Genomic DNA, 18,630 nt, shown 5'->3' on the forward strand with positions numbered 1-18,630 from the left:
TTCCGGTCGGCATTTTGTTCTGCAAGAGAAGGAGGAGAGTCTGAGTGGATCCCTTTTATCACCGCGTCAATAGTATTTCTGTTTTTCACATTTGATTGTTTTCCGAAACCCGTTGGAATTTAAACTCATCTTCTGCCGGTGTTGGGGATAAACCGGTGCAAGGACTGGTTATGGGAATGTTTGCCCCTCTCCAAGCATAGATGTTTGCAGTGAGAAGGAAGAACGAACCCTCCCGAACCGGATTATTGTTGTTATATTATTACTCGGAGGAGCTGTTCKAGCGATAGAACGGAGAGGGAGCTAGAGACACGGATCCAACCCCCTTGCAACCATTTCTTTTTATCAACACATCCAGAGGTAAATATGATTGTACAATATAGATTTAGGAGTACCATAACAAAACAATTCCGATTGGCTACACGGGTGTTGTTTATATTCAGTGAAACTGGATAGACGTTGTGGAATGCACCGATATGTGTTTTTAACATTTATGTTGCCTKGTATCCGCTCATATAGGCGTCGGGTCGGGGTTACGCTTCCTCAGGCGAGTCCGAGGTCCAGTTAGCAAGCTAATAGGCCGATGTAGGCCATTGAAACTGAAAATAAAATCATAATCCGCACGCGCAATCATGATAACAAACCAAAAGGGATGGTCATACSGTTGCAAAGGAATGATTATGTGTGGGCGAGTCAAAGCAAACATGGATTCGGTTTGCAGTCTCGGTAGCTAACGTTAACTAGCTAGCCATAGCTAACTTTTGTTAGCTATCAAGGGTTAGAATAATATAGCTAACTAGCTGCTACAGTATGTGCGTAGCGTTACCTAGCTAGTTAACGTTACTTGTTAGCTATTTAGACAAAAAACTAACAAGTGCAACTTCAATGTTTTCTCAGCAGGGTAATGTTTTCTGACGTTTTATCCTGGAGTCAGATGTTCTGAGAAATAGGCTCTTGCTATCCAATGCTACACACTAGCTAGTGGCTAGTATATTTTTGCAATGTCAACTAAACTGGTTTAAACGTTTGCCTAATAAACTGTGCAAGCTTGCTATTCACCGTTTAGAGGCTACCAMATTGTACACATTAAGCATAATTGACCTAATCGMTTATAAAGTAATAGCTGCAGCTTTATTATCCACGAAGTTATCTAGCTAGCTACAATCTATCAAATTGAATCATCAGATACACCACAGAGATTTAACATAATAATTTGTGATGAGACCACCCCTTGTCTAGTTGATAACATGTTAAATATACCTTTAGTTATTCATTTTGCATTGGATTGGCAACTTCAACCAACTTAGATTCATTTGTTTACAGGGAAATTAGCAATCTATCCAATGTTGTAGATATTAATGTAACTTGATAAAGCCAATAAATATAGCCACCTTGCTYGGAAAGCTTGCTAGATCATCAGGAAAAGGGATGTGAAAAACTGGGTTATTGTAAAACACAAACATGAATAAATCAGGACTATGTTAGACTATTGCGTAGTTGATGAAAAGAAAGTTGATTAAGTACATTGGACCCTAATTGGTGTTGGATGAGCAATTAGCAACCTACTGTATCTGACCAATTACTGTGTTGCTAGAGAGAGCGAGAGAGACAGATGTGCGGCTATGTTGTCAGCCAGAGCAGCAGAGAGAATAATCATGTCTGTAATCATGAATCCAGCTTGTCAAACGGTTATCCTTCAATCTAGGTGATCATAGTTATACTATAGATGAGCTAACTAACTATGTACACATCCAGCTAACATTACTCAAGGAGCAAGTCTCTGTTGCTGACAATGTTTAGCCTCCTGACTAGAAAATGATGCTTAGAAGGCCCTCTCAACTGACTAAGCCAGCAACATTAGCAAGTCAGCTCTCATTATCTAGATTTTACTCTTTTGCACTGCTCGGTAAATTGGTGCTGGTGAATGAGGTAACTGACTAGGTTAGGTTGTAACTAGTCTAAAGATTCAGACCGTACGGTCACTGTAATTAGATCTTCCCTGTAAGGTCTGAATGGTAGGCAGCCCGTGATCAGAACACAGTGGAGACGGTGCGAAATATGGCTCGGACAATGTACCTAAAATCCAGGGATGGGAGAGGGCGCTGTACTCCTAATTATCCCATTATTCAAAATGATACACTGAGAAGACTGAAATTCTGCTCGTTTTTAGTTAAACTGCMATTTTCGTCAGCATGCTAGCAAATGCTAAAGCAGCCCATTGGATTTGACAACACTTCCAGTAGCTACTCATCCCAATGCTAGGCGTTGCATTTTCATGGAATCTAATGGGCTACTATAGCATTTGCTAGCCGAGAATGCTGCCAAAAACTGCAGTTTAATTAAAAAACTAGCAGTATTCCAATCTTCTCGATTCACCATTCACCATTTCRGGATAATTAGGAGTACAGTGACATATTCCATCCTTGGATTGAGGTTGGTTTTCCAAGCGATACACCGCACTGGGCTCTGGCTGTCCACATTCCGGCATAGCACTGTTCCGACTAGAGAGAAGAAATGAACAGAAGTCGGATTCTGTCAAGGTGGTAACTAGCTAGCTAGATRGTTAAGCATCACTGGGATAAAGCAGAAATACAATTCAGCACCATTCAACTTTGCTAGCTAGATGGCTAATTTGGCCAATGCTAGGCATGTAGCTCAGTTGGTCGAGCATAGYGCTTGTAAGGCCTGGGTAGTGGGTTTGATTCCCTGGRCCRCCATACATAAAATGTATGCACATGTAATAATAGTAAGTCGCTTTGGGTAAAAAYGTCTGCTAAATGGCATGTATTATATATGTTATTATAATATATTAAATATTTAATTCTGCAGCTAGTGCTAGGTAGTTACCTAATAAAGCTTGTGTGCACACCGTAGCTAAATTAGCAACCTCATTATTTATACACCATGTTTACTTAGTAGTGCATGCAAATGATGGCAAAGATCACCCATCTAAAATGCGGCCGGGAAGAGGACTTGCTTGCTAATGGGAACGTAGTATGTTGCTCGCTACAAGCTAGCACTTAATGCACGGATACAGTGTCTATCTTAACTTGAGTATAGCTACTTTTTCAATGTTATCGAATTCATCTACCAAGTACATGAGCAAGCTAAATGACCCATTATTTGTGGRAAATGTCGTGGCTATCCCAAATGACTGAAATTTGTTTACAGCGTTTGCTTTTCATTTACCAACATATTTKAGTCTACACATACAGGCTGCAGGTCTGCTGTATTCACGGCAAATGTAGTTGTATTAAAGTAGGTGTAAAAGTTTTGTATAGACTAGTTGATTATGGGGGAATGTTACTGYTTGAATGATGGTTATCGACCAGAAAGAAATACACATTAAAATAATAGTAACAACTATAGTAGTAGGTCATTTCCCATGAGCWCCAACATGTGAAGTTCATAGGAGCATATCAAATTGGTTGTCAAATGACAGATCATTTTTTTCTGGTCAAACTGGTGGAAAAGGGGTTTTAGAAAACATCTATCAGAAAGTCTTAAACGGTATTAGAAATGCATCAAAACATAAATGTTGAAGTAAAGATCTCTGCCWACTAATATCAACACTTATATTTGGATACATTTTTCTGCCTTCTGTAAGTTTAAGAAACATTGCCTTGTGCCTTGAAATTCCGTTACCAAAAACCCACATATTAAAGATATTTAAAAATGTCTCTCCCTTATGAGGAGGGAGGATAATGAAAGTTCACACAAGTAACAAGTAAAGGTAGACCTATCAATTTGTTAGTGTTTTTAATAGAGGTCGACAGATTTATGCTTTTTCAACGCCTATACCGATTATTGGAAGACCAAAAAAAGCCAATACCGATTAATCTGACGTTTAAATTTTTTTATATATATATTTGTAATAATGACAATTACAACAATACTGAATTAACACTTTTATTTTAACTTAATATAATACACAAATAAAATCAATTTAGTCTCAAATAAATTATGAAACATGTTGCAATRATGCAAAAACACAATGTTGGAGAAGAAAGTAAAAGTGCAATATGTGCCTTGTAAAAAGCTAACGTTTAAGTTCCTTGCTCAGAACATGAGAACATATGAAAGCTGGTGGTTCTTTTTAACATGAGTCTTCTATATTCCCAGTTAAGAAGTTTTAGGTTGTAGTTATTATAGGAATTATAGGACTATTTCTCTCTATACCATTTGTATTTCATATACCCTTTGACTTTTGGATGTTCTTAGCCTAATCTCGGGAGTTGACAGGCTTGAAGTCATAAACAGCGCTGTGCTTCARGCATTGCGAAGAGCTGCTGGCAAACGCAGGAAAGTGCTGTTTGAATGAATGCTTACGAGCCTGCTGCTGCCTACTACCGCTCAGTCAGACTGCTATATCAAATATCAAATCATAGACTTAATTATAATATAATAAACACTCAGAAATACGAGCCTTGGGTCATTAATATGGTCAAATCCGGAAACTCTCATTTCGTAAACAAAATGTTTATTCTTTCAGTGAAATACGGAACCGTTCCGTATTTTATCTAACGGGTGGCAACCCTAAGTCTAAATATTGCTGTTACATTGCACAACCTTCAATGTTATGTCATAATTGTGTAAAAATCTGGCAAATGAATTACGGTCTTTGTTAGGAATAAATGGTCTTCACACAGTTCACAACGAGCCAGGCGACCCAAACTGCTGCATATACCCTGACTCTACTTRCACTGAACGCAAGAGAARTGACACAATTTCCCTAGTTAATATTGCCTGCTRACATGATTTTCTTTTAACTAAATATGCAGGTTTAAAAAATATATACTTCTGTGTATTGATTTTAAGAAAGGCATTGATGTTTATGGTTAGGTACATTAGTGCAACGATTGTGCTTTTTTTGCGAATGSGCTTTTGTTAAATCATCGCCYGTTTGGCGAAGTAGGCTGTGATTCGATGATAAATTAACAGGCACCGCATTAATTATATGCAACGCAGGACAAGCTAGTTAAACTAGTAATATCATCAACCATGTGTAGGTAACTAGTGATTATGTTAAGATTGATTGTTTGTTATAAAATAAGTTTCATTCTAGCAAGCAACTTACCATGGCTCCTTGCTGCACTCGCGTAACACGTGGATTGCAATGTAATTAGCCGTAATCGGCGYCCAAAAATGCCGATTACCGATTSTTATGAAAGCTTGAAATCGGCCCTGCCGATTTAATCGGGTCGGCCTCTAGTTTTTACTGATATCAATTTTGGTTATGAATTATGAAGTGATAAAAAAAAAAATCTGTTACCAAATCAGTAACGGAATTTCAGAAAATGTGGCAATGGAATTTTTGCAATTGAGTTGGCTACAATAGAAAATCATAGTAGTCACAAACCACAGTTGGGTTCACAAGTTCGGACAGTAGAGTACAGTAAAGAAAAGTAGAGTATAGTTCAGTACAACACAGGAGTTCAGTACAGTACACAGTAGAGTACACTAAAATCTACTGAACTATACTTTACTGTATTGTACTGAGCTCTACTGTTCTGTGCTGTACTGTACTCTACTGAGCTCTACTGTTCTGTGCTGTACTGTACTCTACTGAGCTCTACTGTGCTGCACTTGGATGTCCAAACTTGTGAAACATAGACATCTCTGTGATTGGTTCAGATTTGGTACGGCCAGAACCAAACAAATTTGGTCTTSTTTGGGTGCAGAGCTCATTAGAATGATAGCCATTGTGTAGAATAATACCCAAATATGCAAAGGAGTATATTGCATATTTATACCATGAAGAGAATGACATTCATATTTATGCGTTTGTTAGGGCTGACCCCRTTTAGTTGACTGGTTGATTGTTTGGTCGATAGGCTGTTGGTCGACTGAGATTTCTTTAGTCAAGCAATCATAAATATACATATATTTTTCACGGCGCACTAGACAGCCGTCTGATTTRTGCCTGTTTCAGTGGACTAATCCATTGCTGAGGCCATGGGGATGGCACAGTCCATCGCTCTGACATATGCTACTGAAATTGTATATGGTTATATTATTTAAGAACAATGGTGCACCACTAATAAAAAAAAAATATATTTTATAACAAATGCGGTTTTCCTCGCATTGGATAGCGGTTGATGTCTGCGGTTCTGAAACAATCTTCAGTGCGCTGTTGAATGGGGCGCCTTTTCCAAGACCATGTTGCTATGTGCATAATAGCAAAGTTAACCAGCATATTGGTGTTGAGAACAATGCGGCGGAGGCAGCAGCGGAGTGAGGAGATTTAATTGTCTAAGAACATTGAGGAGAGAGGAAACCCCAACTTAATTAGGTCTATAATCAATAGCCTATCTGTTAAATGTGCCTGGCTTTATAAATCAACCATATATATCTACAGAAATAAGACAGATTCTGCTTCTGTTGCATGTTTGAGTTTGTTTAATAGCCTACTGATTCCGTGAGCTCCAAGCCTCACGCCACTGCAACACGCAAAAGCAATTTCACAAGTTAAAAAAACAACTCTTTGCTAGGATTTATATCTCTGGTATAGGCTGCTTTTAATTTACTTAGTGCTGTTTACACTGTTCCAARCGGTCAGAAAGATTACCATATTGTAATCGGGGCCTATAATTAACACCTGCCAAATGCAGGTAGATTTTGGCATTGGTGGGTAAGATGTCTATTTCACCAGCCACGTTGGCCGGTGGTCAGGGCTCCACAGTGTGAGCATTTCACTCACRTTTGTGGATAAAAATATTCAAGTGTGATCACATTTATAGTAAAATAAATGCTGCAGTAGCTGTTTTCAAAGTATTTCCGTTGTTTAGTTTCATAGCTGGTAAATTAATCGCACGAAATCAAAGAACTACAAATCCTATATAGCCTATTCCACCTCACGCTGCAATGCTGGGGCTGGGATAAAAAATAAATAAAAATATAGAACAAAACACACATCACGACAAGAGAGACACCACAACACTACATAAAGAGAGACCTAAGACAASAACATAGCATGGCARCAACACAACATGACAACAACATGGTAGCAGCTCAAAACAATGTACAAACATTATTGGGCACAGACAACAGCACAAAGGGCAAAAAGGCAGAGGCAACAATATATCACGCGAAGCAGCCACAACTGTCAGTAAGAGTGTCCATGACTGAGTCTTTGAATGAAGAGATTGCGATAAAACTGTCCGGTTTGAGTGTTTTTTGCAGCTTGTTTCAGTCGCGGGTGTTGTATGTGGAGGATGAGGGCCGCAGTAGGTATCTCAAATAGGGGGGAGTGAGGCCTAAGAGGGTTTTATAAATGAGCATCAACCAGTGGGTTTTGTGCCGGGTATACAGAGATGACCAGTTTACGGAGGAGTATAGAGTGCGGTGTTGTGTCCTATAAGGAGCATTTGTGGCAAATCTGATGGCCGAATGGTATGTTTCTCTATGTTTGAGATCAACTGCTAGGGAAGAGAAGACAATGCTTGTAATAGTCAGACTCAATCTCACAGGCACAAACATGACTCAAGTTGTGCTACCACAGTAACCTCCCTGAACATTTCTCTGTGATATTTTAGTTAAAAGTCTTGGGTCAAAAAAATAAAATGTATCAGTATACACACATTACTTMTTATTAGTAATACATTTATTGTTTTAGAAACATTACAAAGCATGCTCATCAATTTTTTCTGTTTGCGTTTTCTTGGTGTAATTTTACCGGGGCTGGTGGACCAAAACATTTATTTTATGCYCTGATTGTAATCTAACACCTGTTTGTTACACACAATACGCAYGCAGCTCTCTCTCCTACACTCTCCTTTTCTTGATCTCCTTCATATTGTTATTACGATCATTGTTATATTAATAAGTAATGTCGTTAACATTAGTAGTCTTAGTATAGTAGCCTTGTATAACCACCATACAAGTCATTCATGTTTTGAAATGCAATCAAGTATTTTAGTTTACAAATGATATAACAAAGGGTTTCTCGAATAATTAGCCAAAACAATAAATAAACTGCAACATGTCAGCAATTGCATTCACGGATGCATGCAACTGTTTTTAGTCTTTGCAGTAATAATTGAATTWAAAAAATCCCCGTTAGAACAGACTCTCTGGTACACGTAATTTATTTAGCATTATTTACACTGTTCCAACCCKTCAGATTTGTACAAATATTTTTTTCTAACCGCACATGTTTGGCACACACGCAGTGCTTGCTCCTATACCCTCCTTCTTTTTCTTGATCTCCAGTGGCTTCCACAACTGTCAAATGTCTTCCATACATCGGACTTCCCCTTTCCCTCCTGAGCAACCAGTAAACATTACCCCATTTCGAGTTTCTTTTTCACGTCCTCTGCATGTCACGTGTTACGGTGTTGGAGTTTGTTATAACCAATTTATTGAAGTGATTATGATGGACAATAGGGCTAGACCTATTGCATATGTGCATGCGATGCATTCATGTGTCACGTACAGAGATCAAGGGTTGAAGGAATAGGTAATGTTTTTCATAAACAAATTAGGGAATTTGGTAATAACTTTTCAGTCAGAGAAAAAGTTTTTTTTAAATTAACTAGGAATGGCTGTAATTATGTTGCAGCTTCAGCACCACGGACAGCCAATAAACACTGTTGCTGTACCTGCTCACTGCAGCGGGGAGGAGAGCGAGGCAACGTGTGCCAGTCACAGGCACGCGCTGGCTCCCTCAAGTCATTTGTGTGTCTTAATTATTTAATCAAGTGGTGTGTTTAAAGTATCAGRCAAGCTCAGTGCATATAGTTGATTTTATATGGAAAAATACACTATCAATTGGTCGAAAGAACAGACTACTTTCGGTCGACCAATATTTTTTTTTAGTTGGGGACAGCCTTGCTTTCTTTCTAGTGCAGATCAGGGACACATGATGACATTCTGTTACCGCAATTCCGTTACCATTGTAAATCCAGTTCACTTACTCTAGTTCAATAACCAAAGGAGATTGTTTGAAAGCCATTGTGTCATGTTATAGCGGACACCCCATTCTTTCTGCAGACATCGTTGAATCTTACTTCGGAGCTTAATTCAGAGCAGATATTTGACATGTTCTTGGAAAACATGGGCACATAATCTGAGGGAGATTTTAAGGAAATCTGTTACCAAACTTTTCATCTGCACAGTTCTTCTAGTAAATGTGTTTTTGTCAAATGTTCAGTGTAATTTGTTAAAAGTAGTCCTTGTGCAGAGAGTTAAACTTTGAAATCAATAGTTTTTGTTTGACATACAATTTAAATGGAATTAAATTACCATGGAATTGCCCAGTAGCTAGCTGCAAATTCACAGTTAGGGAGCATATCAGATTTTTTTTTTTGCCTGATTCCGTAATTTTCTTGCCCCACATTCCGTTTTCTGTTTTATTTTTCCAGGTTTCAGTTTCCGCTCTCAAAATCACACTTAAAAAATAAAAGGATGTTCTTAGTGCACAACAATTCTTAAATCACACCAGAAGACCACAACAATTTAAGAAATTTTGTTTTTTGGTGTAGTTGCCCTTTAATTCAWCTGTACACCAACCTGAGACGGTTGTTTGGTAAGCGATGTTTCTGTAGCACTCGTGATTGAGAAGGTTTTTTGGAAAGCCTTTCCATCTACCAGAAGACTTGTAATTACATTAAAGTCATTGCTAACGGCTTTGTCGTAGACAAACGTGCACACACAGACAGGGGCCTTTTCTCAATTGGATTTGCTCATCTCCTGCGTCCTCTCTCCGACCTCTCGCCTCATTTTGAAAAAAGTCAAAGGTAATCGAAGAGAGCCGGTGGATGAGGACGGAAGTGCGCTTGTTTGAAATGAGACGGTCCTTCTCCACTYGCGCGTCATGACGTTTACATGGTTTGATCGTAAAGTAATAAAAACGAATGAAGTTAGTTGTGCAAGACATTTTATAGATAAAAACAATAAGTAGCATATATTTTTTGAAGCGTGTGCATGGTTTTCTCCTCTGTGGCAGATATTATAACTTCTCCGCGGTAGGACACATTTTATAGGGCGCTACATATAAAGTGTTTTCAGGAAGATCCTGCAGCGCCAGAGAAATTGCCTAAACCAGATAATCCTATATGCTGCTTGCTCGTCCACCTTCCTACCCAACCAGCACAGCTTCAGAGTGACCATGAGCATTTGGGGCCGGAAAGGGGTAGCTGTTTTCATTTAAGCATGCATGGGTTCACACCTCTTCCTAGGATTATCAYGGTACTACCCCAGTAACCACTGATAATAGACCTGTGCCATGTCACGTCATCTAGGCCTATTGCTATGTGTTGCCGTTCCTGGTCTCTACTGTCAGTCTGGTGTTGATCATGCAAAAGGGATATTATTACTCCTCCTGTTGCCTTCTCTGACAGTGGCTGTCTTGTCGGTGGCCAAGGATAATAGTAGTGAATGATAATGAGGTGTTCCGTCCAAATGCAATAAGTGCACACACTTTTTAAATGCTCTGCAGTTCACTCAGTCCTAATCAAAGCACTATATGCGTGCTTCAAAGCCATTGCATTATCAGTAGGAAAGGATCTGACTGTATTTTGTATGGGCTGTTTTTGATGACACGCCTGGAACTTGTCAGAGTAAGGGCACCACCAGTACTGTACTCGGGTTTTCTTCAATTCCTTCTCCCCACTGATGCATGTCTGCTAATGTGTTGTACTAGTGTGTTTGCTCTAGCAACCATTGACCAATTTCCCCATGTAACCTATTTCCCCATCTGCACAACGAGGAGCCTATTTCCCATCTCCACAACAAGTAGCCTATTTCCCCATCTGCACAACGAGGAGCCTATGTCACCATGCGCACAACAAGTAGCCTATTTTACTTCGCATGCGATTTCATTAATTTATGTTACTATTGCTCCTGTTTCCATAATGGAATATGCCTAGGTCATATTTATAATGCAAGTAAAATCTTGAGCTGCTGCCCGAGTGAAAGTTGTCAGTGAGTGCTATATGAGTTGTATAACCTTGTACTAACCAGTTTAACCCTCTGTATCCTGTTGCACTACTTTCAAATCTGTGTCAATCCCCTCAGCCGTAGCTTAACAATGGTGCCTAATTAATATAGCCCTGTTAGTTCATCCCTGAGAATTCTTCCTCCATCACTTTGACTTTTGATATGAAAGCCCCTGATTCTATTTTCACCAAGGCTTTGGTTTAACATGCTCCGGCTTGCACATTGTTGCACATTGTTGCACATTGAGGAGCGTTGTGTGATATTGTGAATTGTCCATCTCTCGTTGCCGCTGGCTGTTCTAATGAAGCCCTCTCTGTTCTGCAGCGGTTGGGAGATGTGAGGAACAGTCGGAGAGCGACGACATTGAGCTACCTGTGCATCGACACGACTCCCCCACCCCCATCTTCAGCATGAATGGGGATATGCCTCATGTTCCCATTACTACTCTTGCTGGGATCGCTAGCCTTACAGACTGTAAGTATTACACTGCCACTCACATATTTACTGATATGGTGGATTCCTGGAAAGCAAGTGAAAAGATGCTGGTGGGGGCCAAGCTAGTTTTGATGTACCGAGTCTGCTGACATTTATTCCCGCTGCAAGCTTTTTATACTAATAAATATTTAGTATACAACGCTGTTTTCAAAATGTATACAATCCTTTAAACAATAATACATCGCAACCATTTTGCTTGCTTTATGGTCAGTGCTGCCTGCCGCAAAGCTCGTTTATTGGTATTTAGATTATTCATTTACCAAGTTAGCCTGATTTTGAATTGAGCTTGTTTGATTACTCCTTTTTTTTTTTCTTGTTGTAATAAAGCATTAACGTTCACTACATGAATATTGCAGTCTTGGTATTTAGGACACTCCTACAACTGAGTATGATTGATGGTACTTTTCCATAGCCCTTGCTTTAGAATTGCATTGGTAGTGTAATATGATGTATAGTGCCCATATCAGAAAGTATCCACCTTTGCATATTTTGTTGCCTTAGTGCCTCAACTTTCAATGCAATACATTACACAGTGGTTAAGTGTTCAAGCCTGGATGTAAATGTCTCTGGGTTACAAATCTAGGCAAATATTCTGTGCATGCTTGGCACGTGTTTACATTGTTCGTGGCCATTTGCCTGAGTTTGACAGTTCATAAGGTTGTAGCTTGAATACAGATATGACCTCTGACGACAAGCCACGAGGCTGAAACGTTGGCACAAAATAAACAAGTGTCTTTGCAAGTACAGTGTGCCAGGGCATCGTTTCTTTGAATTATTACTCAGGATTTCCTATCCACCTGCCAAACAATCCCTAGATTTGAATTTCACTTTTAGGTTTTTGTCCTGCCAATACGTGGATTTCTCTCAACGTAATGTCTTTATCAGACTGCAGAAGTATTTCCTCTATTATTTAGCCTCTGCTTTTCTCTCTTCATTTTCTTTTGATCATACCAAGTTTACCGATAACAAGCATACCTGTTATATGATGCAGCCACCACAAGAGGTGTGGACTAGAGTCACATGACTTGGTCACGTTTGAGCCTCAAGACTTGGGATTAGACTTTGACTTGAGACTGATGACTTGAAATGATTTGGCCAGGTTTTGTATAACGTTTTGCCACTCATTTTGAGGAAGAGTCTCGGTGGATTACTCGCCACTCAGCCAGAGACAGTAGCAACTTGCAACAGATTGGCTAGTGGAACGCCCTCTGATTGGACCAGCAAACTGTTAATCAACACAGGTCTGGTGAGCTTGCCAACAGATTGCTGATTTGCTGTACAGCGCAAACGTCAAATTGTAGGGAGGGAGGATTGCCATAAATGGGTAACACTTTATTTGGATACTCCATCTGTAGATGCTCTACAGACTATCACTAACATTTCAACTAACTATCTACTAGCCCTAACCTTAACTCTTACCCTAACCCTTACCCTTATTCTAAGCGTTACCCTAACAAGCAGTTGCTTATCAACAAGTAGTTTGTTGATAGTATCCTTCTGTCTTTAATATTCTTGGTGATCAAGAATATTAAAGACATTCTCCGGCACTTTGGCGACTAGTAAGTATTTTTTAAATCTCCTGCTTTGGGCTGGAGGTGCCAATGTGTCGTTCATACATGTGCATAATCTATGAGCAGAATTACTATTTTACCTCAATTAGCCACAAGTACACGTACATAGAGCCAGCCAGATGAAAAAAGTAGTTAGCCAGGCGCCCGGGTCGGCGGGGGGTGGTCTACGACTGTGGCCTTTTCTCTACCAAACCAGTAAGTAGTCTTACCAACTCTGGCCTTTTCAATACCAAACCTGTCACAATTGGTACCCTAACACTAGCATTGACTTGTCTTGCCCCCCCAGGGGTCAAAATGTTTTGCCAAAGTAGCTCTATTTTGGTGGCCTCGGGTACATTCTAATGCCTTCTAATGCCTTGATTCCATCCAAAATAGGATACATAGCCGACAGAGATGGCCGCCTCGCTTCCCGTTCCTAGGAAACTATGCAGTTTCTTTTTTTTTACGTGTTATTTCTTACATTGGTACCCCAGGTAATCTTAGGTTTCATTACATACAGTCGGAAGGAGCTACTGAATATAAGAGCAACGTCGACTCACTATCATTACGACCAGGAATATGACTCTCCCGAAGCGGATCCTGTGTTTTGCCTTCCACCCAGTACAATGGATCGGATCCCAGCCGGCGACCCTAAACAACGACGCCGTAAAAGGGGCAAACAAGCGGTCTTCTGGTCAGGCTCCGGAGAAGGACACACCGCGCTCCACTCCCTAGCATACTACTCGCCAATGTCCAGTCTCTTGACAACAAGGTTGATGAAATCCGAGCAAGGTAGCATTCCAGAGAGACATCAGAGACTGTAACGTTCTTTGCTTCACGGAAACATGGCTCACTCGAGAGACGCTAACGGAGTTGGTGCAGCCAGCTGGTTTCTTCACGATCGCGCCGACAGAAACAAAAATCTTTCTGGTAAGAAGAGGGGCGGGGGGGGTATGCCTTATGATTAACGAGACGTGGTGTGATCAAACAACATACAGGAACTCAAGTCATTCTCTTCACCTGACTTAGAATTCCTCACAATCAAATGTCGACCGCATTATCTACCAAGGAATTCTCTTGGATTATAATCACAGCCGTATATATTCCCCCCAAGCAGACACATCGATGGCCCTGAACGAACTTTATCTGACTCTATGAAACTAGAAACCACACACCCTGAGGCTGCATTCATCGTAGCTGGGGATTTTAACAAGGCTAATCTGAAAACAAAACTCCCTAAATTCTATGAGCATATCGATTGTGCTACCAGGCGGGTAAAACCCTAGATCATTGTTATTCTAACTTCGCTGACGCATATAAGGCCCTCCCCCGCCCTCCTTCGAAAAGCTGACCACGACTCCATTTTGTTGCTTCCAGCCTACAAACAGAAACTAAAACAAGAAGTCCGTGCTCAGTCTGTTCAACGCTGGTCCGATCAATCTGATTCCACGCTTCAAGACTGCTTCGATCACGTGGATTGGGATATGTTCCGCATTGCGTCCAACAACAACATTGACGAATACGCTGATTCAGTGAGCGAGTTCATTAGAAAGTGCATCAGTGACGTAATACCCACAGCAAAGATTAAAACATTCCCAAACCAGAAACCGTGGATTGATTGCAGCATTCGCGCGAAATTGAAAGCGCGAACCACTGCTTTTAACCAGGTCAAGGTGACCGGAAACATGACCGAAACAAACAGTGTAGCTATTCCCTCCGCAAGGCAATCAAACAAGCAAGTGCCAGTATAGAGACAAAAGTAGAGTCGCAATTCAACAGCTCAGACACAAAGGTATGTGGCAGGTCTACACAATCACGGATTACAAAAAGAAAACCAGCCCCGTCGCGGACCAGATGTCTTGCTCCCAGACAGACTAAATAACTTTTTTGCTCGCTTTGAGGACAATACATGCCACTGACACGGCCGCTACCATAACCGGCGGGCTCTCCTTCACTGCAGCCGAGGTGAGTAAAACATTTAAACGTGTTAACCCTCGCAAGGCTGCAGGCCCAGACGGCATTCCCAGCCGCGTCCTCAGAGCATGCGCAGACCACTGGCTGGTGTGTTACGGACATATTCAATGAATCCTATCCCAGTCTGCTGTTCCCACATGCTTCAAGAGGGCCACCATTGTTCCTGTTCCCAAGAAAGCTAAGGTAACTGAGCTAAACGACTACCGCCCCGTAGCACTCACTTCCGTCATCATGAAGTGCTTTAGAGAGACTAGTCAAGGACCATATCACCTCCACCCTACCTGACACCCTAGACCCACTCCAATTTGCTTACCGTCCCAGTAGGTCCACAGACGACGCAATCGCAACCACACTGCTCACTGCCCTAACCCATCTGGACAAGAGGAATACCTATGTGAGAATGCTGTTCATCGACTACATTTAACACATAGTGCCTTCCAAACTCGTCATCAAGCTCGAGACCCTGGGTCTTGACCCCGCCCTGTGCAACTGGGTACTGGACTTCCTGACGGGCCGCCCCCAGGTGTGAGGGTAGGTAACAACATCTCCACCCCGCTGATCCTCAACACTGGGCCCACAAGGGTGCGTTCTGAGCCCTCTCCTGTACTCCCTGTTCACCCACTACTGCGTGGCCATGCACGCCTCCAACTCAATCATCAAGTTTGCGGACGACACTACAGTGGTAGTTGATTACCAACAACGACGAGACGGCCTACAGGGAGGAGGTGAGGGCCCTCGGAGTGTGGTGTCTGAATTGGTCCACCCACACAGGCAGCGTTGTGAAGAAGGCGCAGCAGCGCCTCTTCAACCTCAGGAGGCTGAAGAAATTCTGCTTGTCACCAAAAGCACTCACAAACTTCTACAGATGCACAATCGAGAGCATCCTGTCGGGCTGTATCACCGCCTGGTACGGCAACTGCTCCGCCCACAACCGTAAGGCTCTCCAGAGGGTAGTGAGGTCTGCACAACGCATCACTGGGGGCAAACTACCTGCCCTCCAGGACACCTACACCACCCGATTTCACAGGAAGGCCATAAAGATCATCAAGGACAACAACCACCCGAGCCACTGCCTGTTCCCCCCGCATCATCCAGAAGGCGAGGTCAGTACAGGGGCATCAAAGCAGGGACCGAGAGACTGAAAAACAGCTTCTATCTCAAGGCCATCAGACTGTTAAACAGCCACCACTAACATTGGGTGCTGCTGCCAACAACTGACTCAACTCCAGCCACTTAATAATGGGAATTGATGGAAATTGATGTAAAAATATATCACTAGCCACTTTAAACAATGCCATTTTATCTTTATATACCCTATATTACTCATCTCATATGTATATACTGTACTCTATACCATGTACTGCATCTTGCCTATGCCGTTCTGTACCATCACTCATTCATATATCTTTATGTACATATTCTTATCCCTTTACACTTGTGTGTATAAGGTAGTAGTTGTGGAATTGTTAGGTTAGATTACTCGTTGGTTATTACTGCATTGTCGGAACTAGAAGCACAAGCATTTCGCTACACTCGCATTAACATCTGCTAACCATGTGTATGTGACAAATACAATTTTTGATTGATTTGATTGAAATGATTTACTTCCCAGATTGGAAAAGTTTGTGGGGTATTATGTTGAAAGACATGACTTTACAATTTAAATGACAAAAAACGTAGGAATTCAGTGTATTGTTAGTTTGTTTGGATATCATATAGTCCTATTTGATCAGAACTATTGTAAACCTTTTTTTAAACATTTAATCTGTCTTCTCTTGATTAGTCTTATTTACAGTTTTACTGCAAGATATGAATTGCCACAATGTTTGCTCTTCAAATTATGTAATTTATTAAAACTGAAAAAGGATCTATATAGGCCACATTATCTTGAAAAATCTATTAAAGGTCAATTATATATACAAATAAAAGAGTTATATCAGTCTTAAGTATTATATCTTTCTGATTTACATAGCCTAAATTATTGAAACATTTTATATTTAGGTAGGGACCTAAAATCTAGTTTTTGCCTGGTTCCGTTTTGTTCTTTCCGAAATTCTGTTTTCTCCATTTAGTTTTTCCAGGTTTATGGTTCTTGCTCTAAAAATCACACTTTTTTATAGAACATCCACTGTTGTTGTTTTTCTAAGTCCACAACAATGCATAAACCACATCAGGAGCTAACTTTTGAGGTCTGGAAAACATTTAAGTAATTTAGATTTTTGGGTGTAGTTGCCCTTTAATTCAAGTGGGCACCTAGCACAAGAGGCTGTTTAGAAGTGTTTTTGTAGTGCACGTGATGGCCGAGTTTGCAAAGTAAATACCCGCTGGATTAATTAAAATAATAATTATATCCTTCTGCCAGGTAAGCATAGGCTACTTTGTAGTTCATATTTAAATGAGAAGGTTTTTGGGAAAGCCTTTCCATCTACCGGAAGACTGTTTTCATTAGCATCATCGCTAACGGCTACAAATAGTGGTAGACGTGCACACCACACACAGACAGGGGCATGCTTGTTGCCTCTTTAGAAAGTTGCAGGAAATACGAATCACTGATGCGTTCTGTTAATGTCTTATGACAAACTTGGGCAAATTAATACATTTTCAATACATTTACATTGCCTTWAAGTGTTCTCACACCTTTACTTTTTCCACATTTTGTTGTGTTACAGCCTGAATGTTGACAATATCCCATAATGTCAAAGTGGCATTTAGTTTGTATAACATTTTTGAGATTAATAAAAAATGAAAAGCTGAAATGTATTGAGTGAACAAGTATTCAACCTGTTATGTTATGGCAAGCCGAAATACTTTCAGGAGTAGAAATGTGCTTCACAAATCACATAAGTTGCATGGACTCATTTTGTGTTCAGTAATAGTGGTTAACATGATTTTTGAATGACTACCCCATCTCTGTACCCCACACATACAATTATCTGTAAGGTCCCGCAATCTAGTAATGAGTTTCAAGCACAACAACCAAGGAGGTTTTTCAGTTCCTTGCAAAGAAGGGCACCGATTGGTAGATGTGTAGAAAATAATAATCGTTGCTAGTAGCGCAATGACTGGGAGTCTATGGGTAATGCTTGTAAGCAAAACTAACTCTAACTTCCTTCATACTTGAGACAGAGACGTAAARATGGTATCCATTAATTCATCTGACTTTGGGGAAGTAGATAAAGGGACTCGTTGCCAAAGTATCCCTTTAAGTAATACTGCAAAAAATTGGCAAAGAGAACAAAAAGTAAATTTAACTACAAGCATCATGTTTGGGGCAAATCCAACACAGCACATCATTGAGTACCACTCTTACTTTTTTCAAGTATGGTGGTGGCTGCATCATATTATGGGTATGCTTGTCCATTTTTTACAATTAAAAGAAACTGAATAAGGGCCTCCCAAGTGGCACCGCAGTCTAAGGCACTGCAGTGTTGCTGCGTCACTACAGCCTGGTGTTCCACAAGGAGTYGTACTCTAGYGACTCCTTGTGGCGGGACGGGCGCMTGCAGGCTGACTTCGGTCGTAAGTTGAAGTGTTTCCTCCGACACATTGGTGCAGCTGGATTCTGGGTTAAGTGAGCAGGTGTTAAGAAACGCGGTTTGGCGGGTCATGTTTCGGGGGAGCATGACTCGATCTTCGCCTCTCCCAAGCCCATTGGAGAATTGCAGCGATGAGACCA

General features: G+C 40.8%; 1 protein-coding gene across 4 annotated transcripts in view; it reads left to right on the top strand.

Moving 5' to 3' along the window:
- Positions 1 to 18,630, top strand: part of LOC111961426 (nipped-B-like protein B) — a 57,104-nt gene continuing 38,474 nt past the window's right edge. For all 4 annotated transcript variants that reach the window (XM_023983682.2, XM_023983683.2, XM_023983684.2 and 1 more), the window contains exons 1-2: positions 1 to 357; positions 11,260 to 11,409. In XM_023983682.2, the coding sequence (XP_023839450.1) occupies positions 11,346 to 11,409 (64 nt within the window). In that variant the 5' untranslated portion in view covers positions 1 to 357; positions 11,260 to 11,345. The remainder of the gene's footprint in view (positions 358 to 11,259; positions 11,410 to 18,630) is intronic.

This window comes from Salvelinus sp. IW2-2015, linkage group LG4q.1:29 (assembly GCF_002910315.2).
Source record: "Salvelinus sp. IW2-2015 linkage group LG4q.1:29, ASM291031v2, whole genome shotgun sequence".
Classification (NCBI taxonomy): Eukaryota; Metazoa; Chordata; class Actinopteri; order Salmoniformes; family Salmonidae; genus Salvelinus; species Salvelinus sp. IW2-2015.